This window comes from Phasianus colchicus, chromosome 9 (genome assembly GCF_987193195.1).
Source record: "Phasianus colchicus chromosome 9, bPhaCol1.hap1.1, whole genome shotgun sequence".
In the NCBI taxonomy this organism is placed as follows: domain Eukaryota; kingdom Metazoa; phylum Chordata; class Aves; order Galliformes; family Phasianidae; genus Phasianus; species Phasianus colchicus.
Genome location: NC_143444.1, coordinates 19,062,762 through 19,085,664, shown reverse-complemented (window position 1 = coordinate 19,085,664; position 22,903 = coordinate 19,062,762). Strand labels below are relative to the sequence as shown.

At 41.2% G+C, this 22,903-nt stretch overlaps 1 protein-coding gene across 3 annotated transcripts; it reads right to left on the bottom strand.

The window, feature by feature from the left end:
* Window positions 1-11: 11 nt before the first annotated feature.
* On the bottom strand, window positions 12-22,271 carry MCOLN2 (mucolipin TRP cation channel 2). Of its 3 annotated transcripts, none has more exons than XR_016469269.1 (16): window positions 22,113-22,271; window positions 20,046-20,205; window positions 17,354-17,527; window positions 13,795-13,939; window positions 13,213-13,300; window positions 12,957-13,053; window positions 12,418-12,517; window positions 10,869-10,984; window positions 10,022-10,171; window positions 8,283-8,384; window positions 8,047-8,169; window positions 5,527-5,733; window positions 4,053-4,168; window positions 1,860-2,958; window positions 795-898; window positions 12-316 (listed from the first exon to the last, which is right to left on the bottom strand). XR_016469269.1 is itself a non-coding variant. In XM_031600037.2 (14 exons), the coding sequence occupies exons 1-14, from the start codon at window positions 22,160-22,162 to the stop codon at window positions 2,922-2,924; spliced, it is 1,665 nt and encodes a 554-aa protein (XP_031455897.2). In that variant the 5' UTR covers window positions 22,163-22,271; the 3' UTR covers window positions 1,253-2,921. The 3 variants fall into 3 exon arrangements, 1 of the variants encoding a protein (XP_031455897.2); XR_016469270.1 differs by lacking the exon at window positions 22,113-22,271 and adding an exon at window positions 21,817-22,100; XM_031600037.2 differs by lacking the exons at window positions 12-316; window positions 795-898 and having other exon boundaries at window positions 1,253-2,958.
* Window positions 22,272-22,903: the final 632 nt, after the last annotated feature.

Genomic DNA, 22,903 nt, shown 5'->3' with positions numbered 1-22,903 from the left:
CCCCACGCCGCCTTAACCCGTCCTGCGCCGCCTGGCTCTGGCCCGGCCCAGACCGCGCTCGTACGGAGCACCCCTGCGTGGAACGCTTTATGGCTGCGCGTTCTCAGAGAGGAGCCGAGGGGAAGCCTCCCACCACCCGCCGAAGCCCCGCGACATACCCGGAGCCCACCGGGGGCTGAGAGAGCTCTCACTCTTTGGGAGCCACAGCGGCAAAACCCAAACGAAGCAGCACTGACTTCCACGAGCAGCTGGGGACAGCACCAATGGCGTACAGCCTGCTTCCCTCCAGCATCAGACGTAGATGGGTTTATATCAGCTATAGAAGAACAAATGAATAGAACAATCCCATACCCAACAAGGTGATGCAGAAAGCATAAGGCTCGCATCATCCTGGAATCCAGGAGCTGGCCCACAGCTTTACCATGAAGGACAAACTAAGTGCCAGTGTAGGTGCCACAGGTCTGAGCACTGGGTCTGTTCCAGTGCTGCCCACCTGTGTGATTCACCAAATGCAGGCACATGGCCCAGGTGCACAGGGCTGTGCATGTGGCTGCTGGAGCACTGACAAAAGAAAGTCACAGAATGAAGTCTGATTTCTCATGCTGTACTTGCTACCGGGATGTCTAAGTGTTACAGCACTAGAAATAGGTGGAGTCCCACACATTAACATGACACACATTGTGCCACACCACCTCTGCCGCAGCAGGTTTTCCTATTTTGTTCATAAGGGGAAGAGCCCAGTGTAAGAGCCTGAAATCATATCCCACACTGTTCCTCCCTTACTGAACGCTCACCTCGAGATGGCTCCAGAAGCTGTCTTCTGCTCCCTCCTGCCCTTTGCTTCCAGGTCTGTCTGTTCACTCCTTCCCTTCTGCTTTCTCCTTTTAAGACTTGCTTCCTGGGAACGAGAAGCTCATCACATACAACGCAGCTAAGAGCCTGCTCTCAGGGCTCTTTGAAAAAACCTATGCTGAGGTCCTGCTTCCATTACATCGCATTACTCCTTAACAGCCGGGTGACACCACCCATCAGTCAGCTGCGGGATTCAGGCCCATGTTAATGCACAGAATTAGGAACCAATACATGCCAGATTCCCTGTTAAGGTCAACCCTCACAGAACAGAGAGCCAGTGAGGAGCTCCAATAACTGGCTCTTAGCTTTCTTTCAAGAGAAAAGCAAGGGGAAAAAAAAAAAAAAAAAAGCCAGCCAGCTAGGAGGTGAAGACAAATTGATTTCTAAAATACATTAGTGATCTGTTCAAATATGCACCAGGCCTCTAACCTTTCTCCCCAGATTACTAAAACACTATCTGGCCTAAGAAAAGCATCCAAGGGCTTGCACATTCTAGAACCTCAATTGTTTTCAGACTTTTACAACATGCTATCCTGCCTTAGAGCTGCGCAAATTTTCTCTCCTACCTTTTGTATCAAGTGCTGGCCAGTCTACAGTACAATCAAAGATCACATCTCTAGAGCTCAGAGGTGATTACAGCTAAGAAGGCTGCAGCTGGGTTGGAATCTTCCATCATATGTCCATTATAGGCTTCACAGGAGCACTACTGAATAGAGTGCATTTGCCTCCTAAGCCAGCAATTGTGGGTCTGTGTCCCATCCAGGGTGCCTAACTGTATCAAGTGAAACATTTCTGAACTTCTCATAGCTTTGTTCAAAGGCAGCAAGTCAGACTTTTATGTCTAGGGCCTTACCTACTGCAGGTAAACCAGTAGTGCTGTCAACAAAAGCAGAAGCTTTGGACAACACCATTAGCAAGTATTTCCTTTTCAACCATTGTGTTTTAGTTAATTTTACTGCCTGTAAACAACAGAACATGAATTTACCAAATTCTAGTTAGTTTCTAACCATTATCTTATTGCACAGCAAGCTCCCAGCAAGTCCTCTCGAAGACTTCTTCCTGCCAGACAGCAATAGGCAGCATTTTGAGGATGAATCTTCTGTAAGCAACAGCTGTCAGGAAGGTAAGGATTTTGTAGAAGTTTTGCCAGCGTCATTTCCTTTTTACTCTAAACCACGCTGCCACAAGTCCTACTCAAGCAAGTAGAATGGTATTTCAGTTTGCTTGTGAAAAATAAATAATCTTTTCATCATTCTTTAAATTATGCCTATTATGGAAGTTTTTAACCACGCAAAAAAAAAAATTACCTATAATTAAAGCAGTAAGTTTAATTTAGGCACACTGTACATCAAATACTGCAGGCAAAATAGCACAATAAAGAAGCCTCACAACAACAAAACCAACAAATTTCTTTTCAGTAAAAACTGTTAAGAAAAGATTGTGATCTATAAGTGATATATTAAAACATTTACAAAAGGGAGAACAACAAAACAGCAATTACTTTGCACTTCTGTGAAACTCGTGTAAAACTATAGAGCTGATTTCAGGGTAATGAATTGTGCTAATTACAGTCTCAATGTTGAATGTATCATTTAAAGAGAAGTGAATCCTTCTTTTTTGCCAATAGTTGTAGTTGCCAATAGTCCCCTTTTAACATGTGGGGTTTTTGTTTGGTTTTTTTTTTTACTATGGAATTACTTTTAAATGTCATTCATATATTCTTCATGAAGAACTGCTGGATCTGCACCACTTTCTTTTCTCTTAGAGGTGTTTAGCAAACAGCCATAGACACTTCTCTGTGGATTGGTCTTCTTTACTGTGACAGAACTCGGGGCACAAATACAGTTCTTGACAGCTCTCCTCCAAATAAAGCTTCTGGGCTCTCATCCTGGTCAGTCAGCTGGTGTCACATTACTGGCTTTTCTTCCCCCAGCACGTCAATTAGTTAAGATCAGCCTGTTCACATTGAGGCAGGTCCAGATAATGGGCTCCATTGCAATTCGGAGAATTATTTTTCTCCATATAACTATGCTTTCTTTGCACATATTAGTGGTGAATTTCAATAATCATCAATTGATAAGTATTAAGTTGTCATCACTTTGTTGTCTGCAAAACAAAAATTCGCTCAGTAAAGAATAGAAATCATTTACCCATGCAAAAGTCAAGAAGAGTTTTGCACATTCCGCCCTGTGCTCTCCTATTTTCAGGATACAGCTCTCAACACACGCACAGTATGTTGACAATCAAACAGAAAATTGTTACAAAGCTACTTGCATTCCAGCTACTAAACTTCTGCCCTTACCACACTCTGCAGCATATTGCAGTAAAGCACATTTATTATGCTCAAGTAGATAATAATCTTGCACAGCAAATTGGATGTGAAATTTGAAGCCATACCTTGCTAGCATTCTGCCAGAGTACATCAAAAGTATGAAGCTGTACTTCACAAAAGCTTCAGTATGCAAGCAGAAGGATTTGTTACAGTAGATAGTACTCAAAAAGCTTTCACATTCTGCACTATTCCTTCTCCTATAGCCTTAGCTTTCCTGCCAGGTGGACTGTGCCCACAGCCATTGTGCACAAGTAATCAGGCACTCAGAGGTGTATTAGATTTCCTCAGAAAATAAATTAAAGAATAGATTTCCAAACCCGATGGATTTCAGAGGAGACATTTGTATCCCACCAAGGAGCCTCACTAAGATCTCTAAAGGCTTTAGTTCAGTGTTTCCAACATTTTGACAGATTATGTTTGCCTTACAAACATAACAGAGCTTTGGAAATAAGTACAGGTCCCTTGCTGAATCACATACTCTTGCTGTCTGCTACTTCCTCCAGCCTGGTGGAAAAACTATTTAGAAACAGAAGACTTACAAAACCCTAAGCTGCAAAGACTTAATTTGCTCCTGTCTTCTTGGCAACTCCACATCATGCTCTGCTTCCTGTGATCAACATCCACTGGTTTCTTCACAGTGATTTATGTATGAACAGAACACATCAAATGTGTTTAAACTCAATAATCTCCCTTTCACCATTAGCATTTGAAAGATCTAACACCAGGTAGAACACAAGAGGAATAAGTGAGTCCACGTATTGCATGGGTAGAATTCCAAGTGCTCCAACATTTGTTTAAAAGGACTTTGCAGTGAGAAACTAACCAGTGTACTTGCACGGATAACACATATCAAAAACACCCAACTGACCTTCTACAGCAGCAGATAAAAGGCATGGAAGTTTGTTCTTTTCTGTAAGAAACATTGCCACAGTCTTTTAGAAATTCATGTAGATCTGTTGCTAGAAACCCACTTTGTTGGTATTTCTGAAAAATAAAGCATGTTACTTACAACACATGAGAAGTTATCAGGCATTAGATGTTCTAAAGTCTCTTTTAGAGTACAAAAACCAGAAGCTATTTGGCTCATTAGTTTAATATGCTGTAAGAATTAAAAAAAAAAAAAATGCAATTCTATCCATAAACACCATATATGTAGCGAGAACAGAGTCAACTAAAAGTGATGTAGAATTCATATTGCTCAGAATCTCTTTTACGTTTGTTTACTGTCTGTGAGACCAAGCAAGCAATCTTTAGGCGTACTTGCATTGATTGTCTCTTGCTCCCATTAGCTACTGTGCTCACTGGGTTCATTTTCACTAGAAACTGCAGTTCTGAATTCCAGAGGCCCCACTGTGAATGTTTAGCATCACTATGCATAGGAAACGCTCTGCAAAACATTGGTTCAGCATATTGAAATGTTTCCCTATTGATACGCATTATGTGCTCAGGGGAAAGAGCAACAGTAAGGAATAATTTTGCAGTTCAGAGCATCCAATAAACTCAGAAGCACAGACAGTTAAGTTGTATTTGGAGATGCTTAGAAAATGGAGTTCTTGCTCATTCTTTAAACTGCGGTTCATTTCAGACCTGGCATTATTCTGCTGGCTTCTTTACCTAACTTAAGACCTGTGTAGTACTTTTCACATTTGCCTTCCGCTTGGTTACTGCAGCTACTGGGAGCAGGACGGGGAGTCAGCAGCAGAAAACAAGAACAAAAGGAAATGAAAACTCCCTTTCACTTTTAGCCCAAGATAGATTACACAAGTTTACCTTGCAGAAGTAGTGCTCTTGGTTAGGGGTTGTTTCTGTTTAAAACGAAAACAAAACAAACAAAAGACCACATTCCCCAGCAGCACATAACCCTGTCTGTATACTTATACAAGTTTAGAGCTACCTGTTTGGAACTAACCACATTCCTGCTAAGTAGCTTTTCTCGCAGACACCAGTAAACCCTTCTCAAACCCTTCTGGTGCCATGAGAAGAAACACTGACTCCAAACAAGACATATCCAGTTCTGTGTAACCATCCTTACAATCTGATTCTTTCTACTCATCTTTCAAATACCTTCCAGTTATGTTTCCATTAGCTATCATCTTTTTTAAGCCAATTTCAGCAGCAGAAAGTACAAAACAAAAGCACACATTACAGTGTTTTTACAGATTTCCCAAGCCAGTTATTGGTTAGTCACTTGGATGATTACCCAATCATCATCCCAGGCTAAGCTATACAGTTTTAATTTGCTAACAAGTCATCATAATTAATGCTGAATATTATGGGGCTGGGTGATGAACAAGAATGAATATGAAGCTGGTTAGAAATGCAATAGAATACTGATGTTTTACCTTTATGGTGTCATAGGCATCGGTGATCAGAGCAATAAAAAGGCTGAGGATCATGTATATAAACAGAATAATGAAGGAATACAGATATAACCGACTGAACGTCCACACCAACATGCTTTTCTGCTGGATTTGTGCAAACGTTGCAAACATATCATCACCATTGACCAAAGAAAACAAACACTCAGCTACTGTGTTCAGGTCTTCAAACTAGAAGATAACGAATACAATCTCATATTAGAATTCAACAATCACTCATCCAGATTAAAGGGAAGATGAAAGTGCTATTACAAAAGTTTTTGTTTTTGTTTTTTTTAAGCAGGAAAAAAAAAAGCCAGTTGAAACATTCCAACACTGTCATACTTTGTTTCTTTTCTGCACATTCAGACTGAACCATACATGTCAGGAATAATCATGATTATATTGCTACACAATTCTGAGCACTTTACACCAACACCAGAAATATAAGATTTATTCTCAAGAAATACCCTGCAATGCTCAACAGGTACAGCAGCCAGTAATTTTTCTCTGTAATGATCAGTTATTTAGATTTTGCAATAACATCATCTGTCATTCAAAAAGCCCTCTGAGCTGTAGCTAAAAGTTACAGCAACTGAGGAACTGTCTGGATAGAATTATGCTTTCATTTCAAGGATATTATCTCAAATATCTGAGATATTCCTTTTCCCCAAGTTCTGAAGCTAAAATGTCATTTAGCTTCTGCACAACAACCAGGTAAGTACACTTCCTCTCTGCCTCTGCAAATAACCAAGTCTGTTAGCAATACTTCGTGAGCCAACATGAGTTAATGCACAATGTTAAAACATTGCCATAACTGATGAAGTGACATGACTACAGTCACTTCAGTTGCAGTCCTATATTGAAATCAAGATGTCAAGATGCATACACTTAAAAGGAATACATACTATTGTACAAGAACAACAGGTCTGGTCTTACTATTGCTCATTTTTCTTTTTCTTAAATTCTTTATTTTTAAATGTACTGCAAGACCCAGCAGCACATTTGTATCTAGGAAGACAAGGGGCATGGCACATGTAATTCTTGAGCAACTGCTGAGTTCTGATGCCAGAGAGAAGCCTGCTAAGCTGAGTTCAGCTGCAAGCCCTCCAAATCGTCGCTACAGTGCAAGCAGGATTTTTGCTCTCTCCCCTTGACTTCAGTAACAGAAGGGAGTTACTAGAAAGAAAACTCTGCCATACTTGTATTTTTGAACGAAGGTTTTCAGAATCTGAGAACATATATAGATCTTCTCTCCTCCATACATGCTCAGGTCAGAAAGGACAGTTTGCACAGCAAGCACACTGCCTGCCCCCAACCAGACTCTGCGCAGCACCACACTGCCTTCCAGTGGAGCTATGCAGAAGCATTCATAAACAACACCCAAAATCCTGCAGGGCTACAGTTGCTTCTCTCTACAAGAACCTGTGGAAGAGTTAACTTTCCACAGATATATTATTAACTATGCTTCTTTTTACTCAGGTAACCAGTGTATTTGCTGCAGAGGTTACAGGGAAGTAGAAAGAATAGCATGTGTGCTATGTCTCTCTATCATTACAAATAATTCTACAGCACATAGCATATCAGAGAAAGGCACTGCTATCAAGTTGAAATACATGCAGACTAAATGTTTCTCAAAAGAGAAAATTGCACCAAATTTGAGAAATTCAAACTCTGGGGGTACAAGAAGCTGAAGCAAGCGCTGCAGCGTGCATCTTCACCACACTGTAATCAGAAAAAAACCCACAAGAACAAGAATAAGTCACACATTTGTTACTCATTAAGGGATAGTTACAATTGATCACATTAGCAATCTGCCCTTCTTTTTGGTCCCCCCCCCTCCCCCCAAAGAGTCACATTGAGCATCAACCATGATAAGAACCCCAAATTTACAATTGTTTTTGCATGTATTGTGAAATATACAAAGCTTTGCTACTGTACTCAGGTTTCTGACAAGAGGAATGCCCTAGGCAAACATTGCTTGCTTAAACTTAGTATCAAACAAAACATACCCTCATAGGAAGCAAAGTAAACACAGAAAAAGAAGTCATTCCTCCTTTTAAGTCAAGATTTAGTGGCTGTAGTTACATTGCTCAGGAAAAAAAAATAATAGAAAAAGTCAGTGAGATTCCCAGAAATGGTAGTAGTGAACTTCATCCCAAATGCACTGGAATTACCAGAAGAGGGCGAAAGAGAACAGAGAGATGCACCTTCAGCCCGAGCCAGACCCTGCCTGGATAGCACATCCAGGCACCATCGCAAACAGCCTTGCTTTGGAGATTACAGGTCAGTACAGTTTAGAGTACAGTTACTTTCTTAGAAGAAGCAGGTGACAGAAGGTGCACATGGGAGGAGAAACACAGCAATGTTATTTCATGTTTGAGCTTCTAACAACAACACACACACACACACACACACACGAAACAGGTCTTAAATTTCTAACTAGGAGCAATACACAGACATATACACAGTTAGACCAGGGAAGAAATAATACTGCTGACATACCTTCTCATGATATGGTCCCAATACAATCCAACCACAGAAAGTATAGCCAAGATAAATCATCCCAGCACAACAACAAAACCTTAGCACTTTGGGTAATGATGCTTGCATAGTTAAAATGAGCACCTACAAGTTAGGGTGGAAGAAAGGAGAAGGAGAAAAAAGTTACACGTGAAAGAGACTTGAGTAAGAGCGACAGATATAAATTTTAACTGTTGAATATTTTATTTCATCCTTACATTGTAAGTTTGAAAATATCCCAGGTATCTGATGACTCCAACCCAGACAAATAAAGTTGATGTTCCAAGTAAAATGCTGCAGACATCATAACTTGTGAGATTCTGAGGGATCCAAAGAGAGCAGATGGTCAAGTTACAAAGTAAAAGGTATGTTAACTTGATGAAGTTTCACCAGGTCAGACAAATAAAGCAGGGCAAACCAGTATTGAATGGATGTTGCCACATCACTAAAATCAGACCAGAACAAGTTGCACTTTTTTTTTTTTAGGGAGATCACCCAAGTACACTAGTGCAGTACGTGGAAGCACAACTACACCAACATTCTTGAAGTTTCACATGAAGCCCAGAAGAACTAGAGCCCTTACTTTGGTTACTGTATAGTTCTAAAATTGGACTGAATATCTCAAAAATTTCATTTTTAAAAAAGGTTAATGTGCACCATTGTTAGGCCAACAAGTTTTCATTCTCTATTTCATAATATGTGAGCCATCATTTAAATGAGAAGTGAACCTCAGGACTACAAGCCCCATCTGTGCTGCATGCATTAACAGATTTGAAAAGGTTGCCAGCTGTTTCAAACTAGAACATTTTCACTACCAGCAATGTTTATAACCCATTCTAGTTGCACTTGGTCTTAGCAGAAGGCTAGAACTGGTGACAATAAGTGCACAATATTCATCAAGTTCAAGATTTCCCATCCTCATCCCCCACCTCACCACAAAGCCAGACATTGGTATGTGCTTCCTCTGAAAGCCACTCTAAGCATTTGCCCTTTGAGCATTAGTACACATGAAGCAGCAACAGCACACTACCCCATTTTTCCAGGATACAAAGTTTTGTAAACATGTGAATTGTTGACACAGTTTTTCCAATAAAGCTAGAAGCTATTCGCCAGACAAAACACATCAGTATCAGCAAGCTCAGATCTGGAGGTCAAGGACTAGCAGCTGACAGTGGCTATGCCTGTAGTTTGGGCAGTTCAAGACTACAGGCTACAATAGCCATGTTTGTAGTCTCAGGAAACAGACCTGCTGTATCTGAGGGGATGACTCCCGACTTCCCTGTGCAATACGCACAACTGCTTCTATTTGGCCCCATCCCTGGAGGCATTCAACACCAGTTTGGGTGGGGCCCTGGGCAGCCTGATCTAGTGGGTGGTAACTTTGCCCATGGCAGAAGGTGGGAACAAAATGATCTTTAAAGGTCCCCTCCAACCTAAGCCACTCTATGACTCTTAGAGGAATAAGATAATGCAAGGCTATTAGTTAGGAAATGCCTACACACAAGTTCTAAACCAGGAATTAGGGGATTTAGCACTGTGGAAATAAGAGGTTTAGATAGCTTACATGGTTTTGCTAAAAGACTTTGTAGACAGGGAACTGAAACTAGTTATTAGTCAGAATAGCATAACACAGCATTCATTTTATGGTTAATGCTCACATATCCTTTTTGATGGACGGAAGAATCCCATCATCACCCATAAAAGAGGTGTTCAGAAAAAAGCATAAGCCCAAGAATTTGATGCTACAAAAAAAAAGTCTCAAGTGATAAACACACAAAGCCCCAGATGGCTGCCTGTATTCCAGTACAGCTATCAATGACGCAAGACAAATAAGAGCTAACAAAAAGTAAACAAGATGACAAGTGACTGCTGCAGCTCACTTTCATTTGTTGCCAAGTTAAAAACACATTACACTTGATTCTAATGAGTCTAGTACTTTACCTAAAGCACCTCTCACCTTGGCTTTTATCTCCATTTTTAAGATTGATCCAGTGATCGTCATCACGTCGCTGATAATTACCAGGACATACCAGCCATTTATGAACTCCATGCGATCAGTGTAACTGACACAACGGTTGTATTTCTCCAAGAAGAAGTTAACAAATCTCTGTTGAGAAGCATTTATGTGTTCAGTTACAGGTCTCCTTGCAAGAAAAATATGTATAGATGCCTCAATACTGTAGCAATACTCAATATTCACATTCCCACTTTTTGCCCACAGTATTTGCTAGAATAACAGTGTAAAGAAAAATCATCAGCAATAGCAACAGAAATGAAGAAGGGAGGAAAAAAACATTAAAACTGGTTTAGACCAATGAAAACCAATTTTCCACAGAACAGCTGACTTTGTAACTCATCCTTACTAACTTAGCCATGGCTTGTTAACCTCTTTTCAACCTCCTGCACAAGCAGTTTCTATCAACCCCCAAGAGGAGTAAAATAAGAATTAGCTGTAGTTCAAATAGAGGTGTAAGGCTATTCTCACTTCCAATAGAGCCAACAACGTCACATCCTGCATCACACTGTCTGCTCTCACTTGTTCTTTTTGCTCAAGAATAAATGCCCTCAAGAGAGGCAGTAATAGTAATAGTTCATATTATAGTACTACACAGTCTGAAGTAAAACCCCTTTCTGCCTTTAACTGTTCATCATAGACACTTCCACATCCCTTCTAGAGGCAGAGATGCAGTAAGTGCAAGGTTTTGCAACAGATGAGCTAGTTGATAGATCAAAACATTACTACACAAAACTAGCAAACATGATAGAAAAAAAAGGAACATTGGTATTATGAGCACTACACTTACTTGTCGTAGTCTCAAGGCAAGAACAACGGACCGTGAGCAGAGGATGAGAGATGCTAAGCAATTTAAGATGACAAATCCATCAAAAACTAGGATATACAAGCTGTTTTTCTGGAGAACTGTGAAAAGTCAAGGAAATAAAATAGATTTTGTTTTGTCACATCTCTTTAAGCACATATTGTTACAAAACATCACCTATTTTGCATTTAAACACTCTCATCCCATGAAGTAATGAGATTTAAAGATATTCCTTCCTGAGCCAATATGTCTGGAGCACAATTACCTGGGTCACAAGAATGAAAAGCATGTTTGAATTTTTCAAAATTAATAAAGTATAATAAAATTATATTAATGCAGACATCCTTTTTTTTCCCCCGTTAAGGTCATCTGTCCATCTTTGTGCCAAGTATTTACATAGGGTAAACACATCTCAACATCCTTAAAAGCCAATCAAACAAAACAAAAAAAAAAATCCCACCTCATTTCTCATTCCCTACAGCCACAAACTTGTTTGACTTTCTGCACTGTGTTCTTTCTATGCACAGGTTTAGAACCCCAGACACATGTTTTCCTTAGTTTCACTCTCAGTTTTTCCTAACAGTTTCACAACACAGATGTTGAACTAGACAAGATATAGTTAAAAGAACTGCTCTTCATCATTGTACATAGTGTTTTAGCTCGATTTTACTACCGAATTTTGGATGGTCCTTCAGTTGGTTATTCCATGTAAATAAACTACTCTAGACAACTAGCTGAAAGAGAGCTGCCAAGAAATTGCTGTACATAGATGCACACCAGAACATTTGGTGGTTACTCAGAACATACCAGATACCACTCTAATATCAGTTCAACATGCTATTATCAGAGAAATGTTGGCTTTCACCAAGCAAAAAGCGAGCTATTTGACATTGCCATTCACTGAGATCCTATGTAGGACATAATAAAATTATCACTCTGCCACAGCCCTTTACAGCAAGTTTACAGAAGTAGCTGCATAAAGTACAATACAGCGACTATTCCTGTGAAGCAGGCTTTAATACCCAAGTCTCAGCCATCAGATAAAGCCTTCACAATAGAAATGTAGATATCATCCTTGCTAATATATATCATTAAATTTAACCACAACAGAGCAGAAAAAAAGTAAAAGTAGCATGCTTCAATTACTCAAAGAGAGATACCTTTGAAAACTATGAGGCTTCAGTTGGGAATTTACCATTGTTAGTACATTTAAGTGAACTATTCAAATAATCTCAGAGCAACAGAACAATTAAAATCCTCCTTCCAGATGGAGTCTAATGCTGACACACACCACACCACTATGCAGAGATGACTGTTAGCTCAATACCCTTACAGAAAAGAATGATTTCCCAAAACATAATTACAAAAAGGTAATGAGTTGTATATTAGGCAAGGCTTTTTGATGTCGGGGCAGTGAGTGGGCAGGATGAACAGTACAGAGACAGTCTTGTTATACTGACTCTTTCAGAGCAGGGAAAGTGTTGGGAAAAGATGGGTAACACTGCCATCACAAATAAGTGTGCACCATACCTACCAGAACCAAGTATGTGCCAGTCTTTGCATTCTTGAATATCAGTATCACTATTAAAATAGATTTTGATTTTTCCACTGTGAGCTCTATTGTTGAAAGTAATCTGGAAACATAGAAGTATATCAGAAAGAAGACTAGCAAAATTTACTTTATAAAACAAGTCTTGCTAAGTGTTTTGACATAACATACACCAGTACTTGTTAGTCAGGTAGGTTTTAAGAAAGCTGTCACTGTAAACAGCGTAGACATTTGAGAATATGTACTCAAAAAGGACAAAAGCAGTGTTTCAAGAAGTCAAATATCAGATTTAACCTTTAGAACGCTAACAACTACATATCCTCTTCTCAGGCTGTGAAATTACCAGCTGGAAATGACATTGGCCCATGGACACATCTTGAATAGCCTTAGGTTAGAAGAGGAAAGTAAGGACCAGGACATGCTCAACTACTTTTCCCTTGCAGTCTAGACATAAGGATGATGCTTGTGGGCCCCTAAACTCTGATTATATATACAGTGTTGGAAGTATCATACTCCATACTCACAGTATTTTGAAATGCATAGCAGTCAGGCAATTCACGGGCATGGATTGTTTGTAGGGCAACACCTTTCAGCTTGAAGGAGATTTTAACCTGTATAAGCCTAAATGTTTTTAAGAAGTGTATAAATACAAATGCACAAAGGATAGAAACTGCAAAAAAATGAAATAAAAAAAATCCAAACCCATCCAGTTTACTTAAAAGTGAAGAAAAAAAATCCTCAAAACATTCTCCCCCCATCTTCCCCTCCAAACTAGTTTACCTGTAAAATTCAAGGTTGAAGAATGAAGAGTTCAAGTTCACTTCAGTGTTCTTACTGGCTAGCTCCTGGGGCTTTAAGATAATACAGTCTGTGGGGGGGGGGGGGGGAAGAAAAAAAGAAAACCTGCGATGTTAAATAATGTTAAAAATTTCACCTAGAAAGAAGCATAGAACCGAGACAATCAGTTTCAATCACAAGTCCTAATCAAACAAGTACTCAAACAGAGCCCCAGCTCAGTGGACCACACAGCAGCTGAAGAGAAGCTTTAACGAAGTCCCTGTGCCATGTGGTGGTACAACCAACCCACTGAAGTTACAGCCTTACCTGTGAACACAGATCTATATTGGAACATTTCAAATGGGATGGAAATTTAAAAAACAGAACAAACAACACCCCAAAACCAGGGGAAAAAACCCACAACCTAATGATGACAGCTGAACAGCCTCCTAGAAAGTAAGAAGGAAGGAAGAAAAAACATTAATTTTCCTGTCATTTTCATGAGAAAAAAATAAAGGCTATTATAATAGTATTAAAATTTAAATACTTCACAATAAGACACTTTTTAGTACAACGGTATCATACCTGTTTCTGTAGAAACATCTATGTTTGGCTTGTCATTGGAAGGAAGCATCCCACCTTTCCTGTACTGTTGTTTACAAATTTTTAAGCCTGATCCATCATGTTCGTAGCCAAGCGTCCCCAGGGATATGTTCTTTAATTGTCTGTACTAGTTTAAAAGCAACACAGTACCAGAAGTTAACAGATATGCTTGCCCTTTTGCAAGAGACAATAACTTGCAGTTACTTGTATCAACATAACTTGATAAGAGACACTCAACTAGAAGACTTGTGTGAAAGAATAGATTTTGGAAAGTTAAGACCGCTGGCCACTAACAAGTAATACTTGGCATGCTGGTTACACAGTGGCTGGGTGCCCCGTACCCACCAGAATGCCTACAAAAAAAAAAAAGACTACCCCTTGTCTGCTGGCCATTTACCAGCCAAGTTTTATTAACATGTCTGGTAGGGACTTCAGTGCAGTCCTGCAACTAACCACACAGACACCAGGGATATCTTACAAATTAAGCTCATGAGGGTATTCATTTCCACATCGCTTGGAACTTCAAGACCTTTAGTTCAAAATTCAACACATTTTAAGAAATCCGGTACTGTATAAATTAAATTATTTTTCTATCTTCAACTCAAATGCCAGTGAGACAGCCAGTTAAAAGTACAACACTAAGAAATTTTAAGACTCACATGACCTATTTATGATTCAGTGTTAAGACCTAAATAACCAGTAAGCAATCTGCAGAGCTCCACTCTTTTTCTACTGTAATCTCTTCACTAAAGCAACCATCTAGTAGGCAGAAAAATTGATGTACCTGAATTATGACTGCCTCTCTGAAGAGGCTGGGATTAGAAGTACATACAACCCAATTCAGTTTTCATTTTAGTCCATAAAATCCACTCTAAGAGCAAAATCAAAGCTATGCCCTGTGTGACTACAGAAAAGCAAAGCCTTCACTGTACATCTTGAAAGCATGGAGCATGCACAGAGCTTGGGCAGCCTCCAAAAACAATTTAACTTGCCCACTTCACACAAGCACAGAGGCAACTCAGAGCATGTCTGTGAAGAAGGTACTTTCTTTCTCCCTTATTCTAAATACAGCTCAAGCCACCTGGAAGGCATTACTGTGCTAGTTTCTTAGCATGAGCTTAAAAACAAGGGCTAGAAATGCAAGTAAATAAAGCAGTGTCAAGTCAAGCATTCTCCATGCACAGATCCACTGAAAAACAACAATAACCATTGTGGAAACCTAGCTCAGAGCAGCTCAAGGACAGGCCCATGCGCCAGCCCATCTCAGCACCAGCTGGCAGCATGCAAGAGTAGCCAGTTAGACCAGGGGCCCTTTAAGGAAGGAGGCATAAACAGCTAGTAATTCATTAGGTTTTAATAATTACCTCACCAAGCACTTTTGCTTAGGGCAGCACACAGCACCAGTTAGCTCTGAAAGACACATTTAGCTTCCCAGGAGGCTCAGGATAAATAAACACGGGAAGTCAGACAAGGCTTCCCTTCTCTTAAGGATTTTGTTCGGCTGGTTTTGATACAAATTATATTTTTTCCCTCCTTAAACACCAATTTTTTTTTTAATACGCATCGCTTGCTGATGCACTTTCTCCTCCTTCCTATGGGCATTTTTCCCCACTGGCCCATCACATAATACCACTCAGTGGTCACTAAGAACTGCACATGGCGTGTCCAAGGACTGTCCTCATACAGAGCTCTGCTTTGCATTGCTGCTTCCAATCCCCAATATGTTTGAACAGCCAGGAGGAAAAGCCACCCTCTGTACCCAGTCAGAATATGACCGTAACTCAAACTGGGGAAGCCAAGTCTGATTAAGGCAGGTCCAGCAAACGGAAACAGCCATTAACCACTGCTTCACATTCTTCTCAGGGCATCTCCAAGTCATTGAATCTAGCAGCTGTGACTCTGTTCACATATGTTCTCAGACCCTGTTTCTCTGACAGGGAAACACCTGGCTCTGAGTTGCACACACACACCTTTCAATAAGCGCCATAGAACAGTATAAGTAAAAATTTCCACTGTTACATTTCAAAACAGCCAAGACAGAGCAACGAGCAGAGTACCCTGCTCCTCCAGACCCACTGTGCAGCTGGGTGTGCACAGCCACTCCACTGGCTTCTTCATTGCAGAAGCTTCCAAACTGGGCCAAACACAGGAGTACGGAAAGCTGTGCACTCTTCCAAGAGCAGATGCCTGTTGTATTTTTCTTATCCCAACCAAGTGTGAAAATATCCCACTAATACACATATAAGCTTAACATTCACTAAGATTTTACAGCTTCAGTTGTAAATAGCTGCATGTTATTATAATCTTCTATAATACCACATCCTTCTATTTGCCCTTCCCCATTCAAGGTTCACCTGAAGTCAGTTTTTAAAGACTTGCACAGGATAATAAGCTTTGGAAACAGCACAGGCCACTAAATAACCCAGATCACACATTTTTTTAAGCTCCTTAAACAACTCATCTGCATTTATACAACATAGACATATTATGAAGAGACCTTTCCTGATGCCTGTATCATACACTGACTCATCCTTGAGGACATAAAGCTATTCTTTCTCTTTTGTCTTCTATCTGGACTTCATCTCAGCTTTAGTGCCTACAAAAGAAGGAAAGCAAGAGAAAGCAAGCAAGGAAGTAAAAACAGTATTGTAGAAATAGAAGCAACATTGAGAATTCAAAGGAGGATTGAGAAAACTACTGCAACACTCACTTTAACATACCAGGAGACAGAGTTTAATCCTTGCCCAGCAGAAGTACTTCGCATCTGTTGATGGTTCTGCTGTAGCCTACAGATATCCAAGAAGCAGCGAGTCCCCACAAGAGGGCATTTAACAAGGAGGCACAGCCTTCACACACAGCATCCCTATGTGCTGCTGGGCCCAAGGCAGGGGAAGGGTGAAGTGGTTTAAAGCTACTTAATGTTCATGCCATTTGAACTGAGTCTGGGCCCACGACCATCCCAAATGCAGGAGTCTGGTCTCATTTTACACACAGACAACCTCTTTCATGACTCTTGGATGAACTCAAATATAAAAATATTCACTGAATTTTCATCCTAGATTTATTCACCTTCCTCCCACAATTGTAAAGTAGCTGCTCGTCAAATTACTATCCTTAACCAGTCCCCCTACATTCCTGAAAGTGCCATATTCCTCAGTTTGAGGCCTCTGGCACTGCTACAAGGCTGTGATTCAGTGTAGCTGTAAGCAGAAAATTTTTTGAATACCATGCATAGGTATACCCAGGCCCCTAGCTCTTCAACTAAGACCTAAACAAAAGCTGCAGTTCATGGAAGATGACTGATTTTCAAGCTTCCTGGATTTCAGCACTAAATGAATAAAGGTTTGTCTTGGACTCATCTTCAGGAGACAAGAATGCAGACATCTACACACAAGCTTTGTGACACCCACCTAAGGGGACTCACCAAAATATCAAAGTTGAAATTCAAATGGAAACTGAAAAATAGAAGCGTAGTAAAAATCTACTAGTATTATAAAATCAGTCAGCTTTAATACTCTTCATTATAAACAAATACACTTACCTGATCAATAACATAAAATATGCTGTCATAAGCATCCTGTTGGGTATATATGCTGCAGCTGTAGTCATCCTCATCAACACCAGAATAGCCTTTCAGGAACAGGTGTTTAAAAGCAACAGTGTTCTCCTCTTTGAACGAAACCACCAACTGGTTACTCAAACCAAAGAAGACAAGCTGACAAGATAAATACAAATTGAAGTTTTGAATGCTGTTGAAGCAGCAACATTTTGGGAGCCATTTGAAAGTTTAATAAATAATATGTGTAATATTAATAAAGTATTAATATTACACTTAAAGTAAAATATTACACTTAAAGTAAAATATTATTACACTTAATAAAGTGTAATAAATACAAAATAGAAGAGTGTGTGTTACTGAAATCCTGCTACAACAGGAACAGAGAATCTACCTATTTACAATACCAATTAAGGCCACAAGGCTAATAGAGTCAAGGTTACCATATGCTGAGCATGAAAAACAGAAATCAGTAAGATCTACTGATTCCAAAATTTTGAGTGCAGCAACTAAACAGAGTACTGGTCACTGCTTTGTTTTATGCATCCATTACCAGCAGCTCTATCTGGGATCTGCCACAGTTTTTGTGGATGATGCAGAGGGCAGAAAAGCAGCCTCCTGGCCCAGAAATGTCCTGCTTTGCCCCAGGACAGCAGCAGTTCCTGAGCAGAGTATACAGCTAGGGAAAAGTGTTACAGAACCCCAGAGCAATAAAAAGCATCAGTCCCTGAGCCTGGCACTGCTTAAGAAAGGTGTAACAAGAAGTAGCAGCAGACAGCAGTTACTCCTCAGGATTTGCATTGACTAACTGTATGGATGCCCCATTTCCATCCACCATGGAAAATAAACAGCCTAGAAGTTAAAAATCAATCTAGAAACAAGATTTTCTTCATGAATATAATATCTGGAGGATATCCCAGGCTCCAAAAAGCTAATTATCATCCCAGCTTAAAGTGAAACTGACACATTACTGTATGGAGTTTCCAAGAAGCAGAGAAGTAGAAAGAGAAACTGCAAGCAAGGGAACCATGAACTCAGAATTCCCCCAAAGCAAGCAAGCAGGCTCCACTAACATTCAGATTTCTGCACTGAAGGTAATGGAAATCAAACACCCTTCACTGGGATTCTTCAACTGTTGTCTTAGGCAGTAATTGCTTAGACTGGGGACAGGCTACAGGGATACATGCAGCAGTACTGTTTAGACCAAGGCCTTTTAGTTGCATAGCAAAGCCATGACCAGGACAAAGAAAAGGGGATGCCAGCAGTGCCTGGTATACATTACCTTTAGATTAAGTACTGAATCTTCACACTTTTAGCCAATTTCTAAATTAGTTGCATCTTCATGATTGTAAAATTATTATCTGAGTGCTACAAATGAGTCTGCTGCACTCTACTTAGGATAACTGGAAAAGGATCAGGGGTCTTCCAACCGCAACACAGAAAACAAGCATACACAGCAGGGTTTGCTCAGGGGACTCCCCAGGGAATTTCAGCACAGCTTTAAGCAAAGCTCATTCTCCACACTGGAACAGAAGTAACAGAGCACTGTTCTACTCATAGAGGGCCATGAGTGGCTGGGACAGCACCTTCAGTGCATTCCCCAGGACTCAGCCTGAAGGCTAGGACAGTTTTACTGACTCTGAAGGGTCTTGTGAAGCTATAATGCCTCATTTTTCAACTGGAACAAATTTCATTTTTCATCTGGTCATATCTAAAAGGATCAACCACTGTAGCCCATTCCAACCTGCAGCCCAAGCTGTACTGGGACACCAGGTCCACAGCAACGAGGCCAGAGACTTCATCCAATCTTTCTAGCAGGGATCTCGAGGGTGGAAGAACTCAGCAGAAGGCAGGGTCACATAAGCATGGTAGGGCTTTGTCCTATCACGTAAGCCAAATACCAGCCTGAAATTCTCTAGCTCAGTGAGTTTTAAGGAGTTGTATATTTACTTATACTTGCAAAGTGTCAGGCGTCAGTGTCCTACATTTCAAAGGTCCGGAAAAAAAACTACTGATAGATTTTTCTACTCACACACCTGTCCTGTTTTGCTTCCCTCACTCTCTAGTCAGCATTTCTCAGTGGACTGCAAGATAACCAACCACACCATGATAGCAGTGTTGTTCAAATACCTGCTCTCCTTTGCCTCTACTTACACTGTCCATGGACTGTTTGAAACACAGAAGCAAGAGACATGTCTGATTTCAACTGCCCAGCCATCATCAGGCAGACTGTAGCATTTTCACATTGAACACTTATACTTGATGTTCCTGGCTGCATTATGAAAACCATCCCTTTTGAAATGGCCCAGAGAAACAATTATATATGAATGAAATAGGAAGCAGAACATGCAGCAGTACTGCAGCAGCAAGCACTTGGTAAGGTCGTGCTGGATTTCGCGGAAAGGATGAGTCATTTGTTTTAAACCATTACCTTAGAAACTGCTAATTAGCTGGTCAAACACTGCCCCAAAACCTTCAGCAGGCATTTGTAATTTAGGTTATGTTATCTTTCCCCTTCCATACATGCCTTTCACAGCACTTTTTTTCTTTCAGGACAGGAGCAGCAAGCCTAAGGCAGTAAGGAATATCTGGGGATGGCAGAGTGCAGGACCACAGACCTGCTTCTCCTGCATGACATCACTATGCTTTCTAAGAGTAACAACAAGGTAAAGATTACCTGAGAGGTCACCATAACTATCTTCAAAATCTGCAAAGCCAGCTTCCATGGTATCTGGTGTCTTGCTCTGTATTTGTCACAGGGGTTCATGAAGTAAAACTTCAAATCCTCTTTTAGAGCCGTCTCTTTTAGATCTAAATCTGACTGAGCCATCATATTTCTGCCATATAAACAATATGTTAATTAGAAATCAGCAGAATGCTTCAGCAAATGTTTTCTTCATGTTGCAGTTTCACCTTAGACACTCACATACATTGAAGGTCTGTGAAGTTTTCAGTATTTTGTCTTAAAACAGCAGAAGTTAAGAAGCATTTCCCTTCAATCACATCATTAAAATAATTCAACGGTAGCAACAGCTATTTCCCAGGAAGCAGTCATTAGACAGAACACTTAAGAGTAGACTTGGTACAGTTGTTATCTGCTTTTTAAGGCTGAAGCTTTGGGATAAGCAGAGGCTGCTGTTAGCACCTCCCTGAACAACTCACATTTCACCACCAGAAACAAGTGCTGAGAAAAGCTGAGCACAGCACACTGGTGTTATGAACACACCATTTTAAGGGTTAAAGTCACAGATATTTATTTATTTAAATACTTACGCATGTCATATATACACACATACATTAGAGGAACAAGCACAGAAGGCTGTTGTAGAAGCCTAGAATCACCAGATATTTCTCCTTCCCAACCAAATGCCACATTGGAAACTTTCCTTCTCTCCCATATTTCCAACCCCCTTTTCAAGGGCTGCAGTTGTCAGAACTTCGTCACCCCACACAAAGGTCAGAACCAAACAGTTATTGGTTGTAGGGAGAGAGAAGTTAAAGCAGAACAAGTGCATCAGAAGCAGCCGTGCATGCTAGTTATCAGCCACATTAGCCATCCTCCAAACTACTCCCTGTGATCTGAGCTTCATAGAAGTAACCACTTTCTCTCCAGCTCAAAATAAAAATTAAAACAAACAAACAAACGACAACTCATTCCAAGTTTTCAAACGCATTTTTACTTCTTTATTCTCACCTACCTTAGTATTACTGCCTGAACTACAAGCTATGAAGCACATGTGGTTTGCTAGGACCAGCAGCATCCCAGCAAGAGAATGAGCTGAAGACAGCCAAGGCATCACAGTGCTGTTCCCCCACAGGAGGAAGTGAAAATTAATTTTAACACTCAGATTTCAAATGTTATCTTTATTACACTTTAATCAATCATTCACAAAGATGACAGGAGGTGGGCTGCCTTTGATTTTGAGGCAGGGAAAACACAGGAAGGCTTTTAAAAAGAAAACTTGAGGAGTACAGCTCTACTTAGCCTTTTAGGAAAAAAACAAACATTACTAAAGCTAGCCCAGTGTAAGAGAGAAACTTATAAGAAAAAAGACCATCTGACAGAAAAACACATCATAATTATAGCTGGGAGTACTCTCTAGGGAGCAAGGCACATTTGCATTGTAACCCAGCCCTGACACCCCACAACTGCTGCCCTGTGCCAGATTCTCTTCAACAGACAGAAGCAGCACTGCTACGCACGCATGACGATGAGTGAGCAAGACCCAGCCCAGGCTAGAAGCAACAGGAGCAGGTGGGAAGGAAATAGGATGCAGGCTTAAGCTGGGTCTGATTTAAATTTAAAGCATGAAAGCGTGACAAAACTTCTCCAAGACAGAAAAATCCTCCCCTAGACCTCCAGTCAAGGCATACCTGAAGGATCAGCCCTTAACTCAAACGACAAGCCTCCTGACAAGGGCTATTTTCTTAGAGATTCACATACATACCATAAAAATACGGTGGGATTTTTCAAAGCCGACTTTCAAGCCCCTGCATCTACCCTAGCAGCTTGACGAGCAGCAAACTTTCACTTCTGCACAGCTTCACCCAGCGCACAGCTGAGAACCATCGGCGCTGCCCTCAGCTCCCTCCGCGGAACAGCTGCGGAAACCCCCAGCAGGACAAGCAGCCGAGGGCAGCACGCGGTACGGTGCGGTACAGTGCAATACAGTACGGCACGGCACAGCCCGCTATCGCCCCGCGCCCTCGCCCCCCGCCCCGGGGCCGCGCTGACCCCGCTCACCCGCAGCTGGGCGCCCGCCCACCGGGCAGGCACTTGAGGGAGATCTCCATGCGGCGTGGGTCGCGCTGCCCCCGGCGGGACGGACGAGGGCTGCTACAGAACGGCCAACCTCCACTGCACAACCCCAACCCACCGAACCGCGGCCCCGCCTGCCCCTTAAAGGGCACGGGCGGAGGAGGGCGCGTCATGGGCCGGGCCCAAACGACCCGAGCGGCTATTGCCCGCTGAGAGCGGCTATGATGAGCTCCCATCAGCGCCCGGGCACCTGCGAAGCCTTGGTATGGAAGTCACGGCCCAGCTCTTAGCTCGATGTGTTGAGGAGAAAAAAGATTTAAAAGCCCCTCCACCTATACCGGGTCTTATACATGCACATTCTTACACTGCATGTTGTCAAAGACCTGAAAGTGTCAACAGAACTCATGGTTGCTTATTGTTTGCCTTTCGAGGCCGGGATGCCAAGAACCTCCTTGAAAAGCTTCAGAAGTCCACAACCTCGAGCGGCTGTCAGAGAAGTTTCAGCACAAAAACGCATAGTGTAAGGCTTTGCACTCACTTATTGCTTCCCATGACACTGCACAGCTGTTACCAAGAGCCAGGGGAGACCAGCTCCTCACTGTGGCACCCAAGAAGGAGCCTGGCTCCAGGCAGTGCACATCTGCACGCTGTATGTACTGCTTCAGAAATTACACAATGTACAATAGTACATATTGTTCATTTTTAATCTTATATGTTAACCTGGCAAAATATTTACTCTTGAAATGACCACCCATACACACAATAGTTATCGCAAC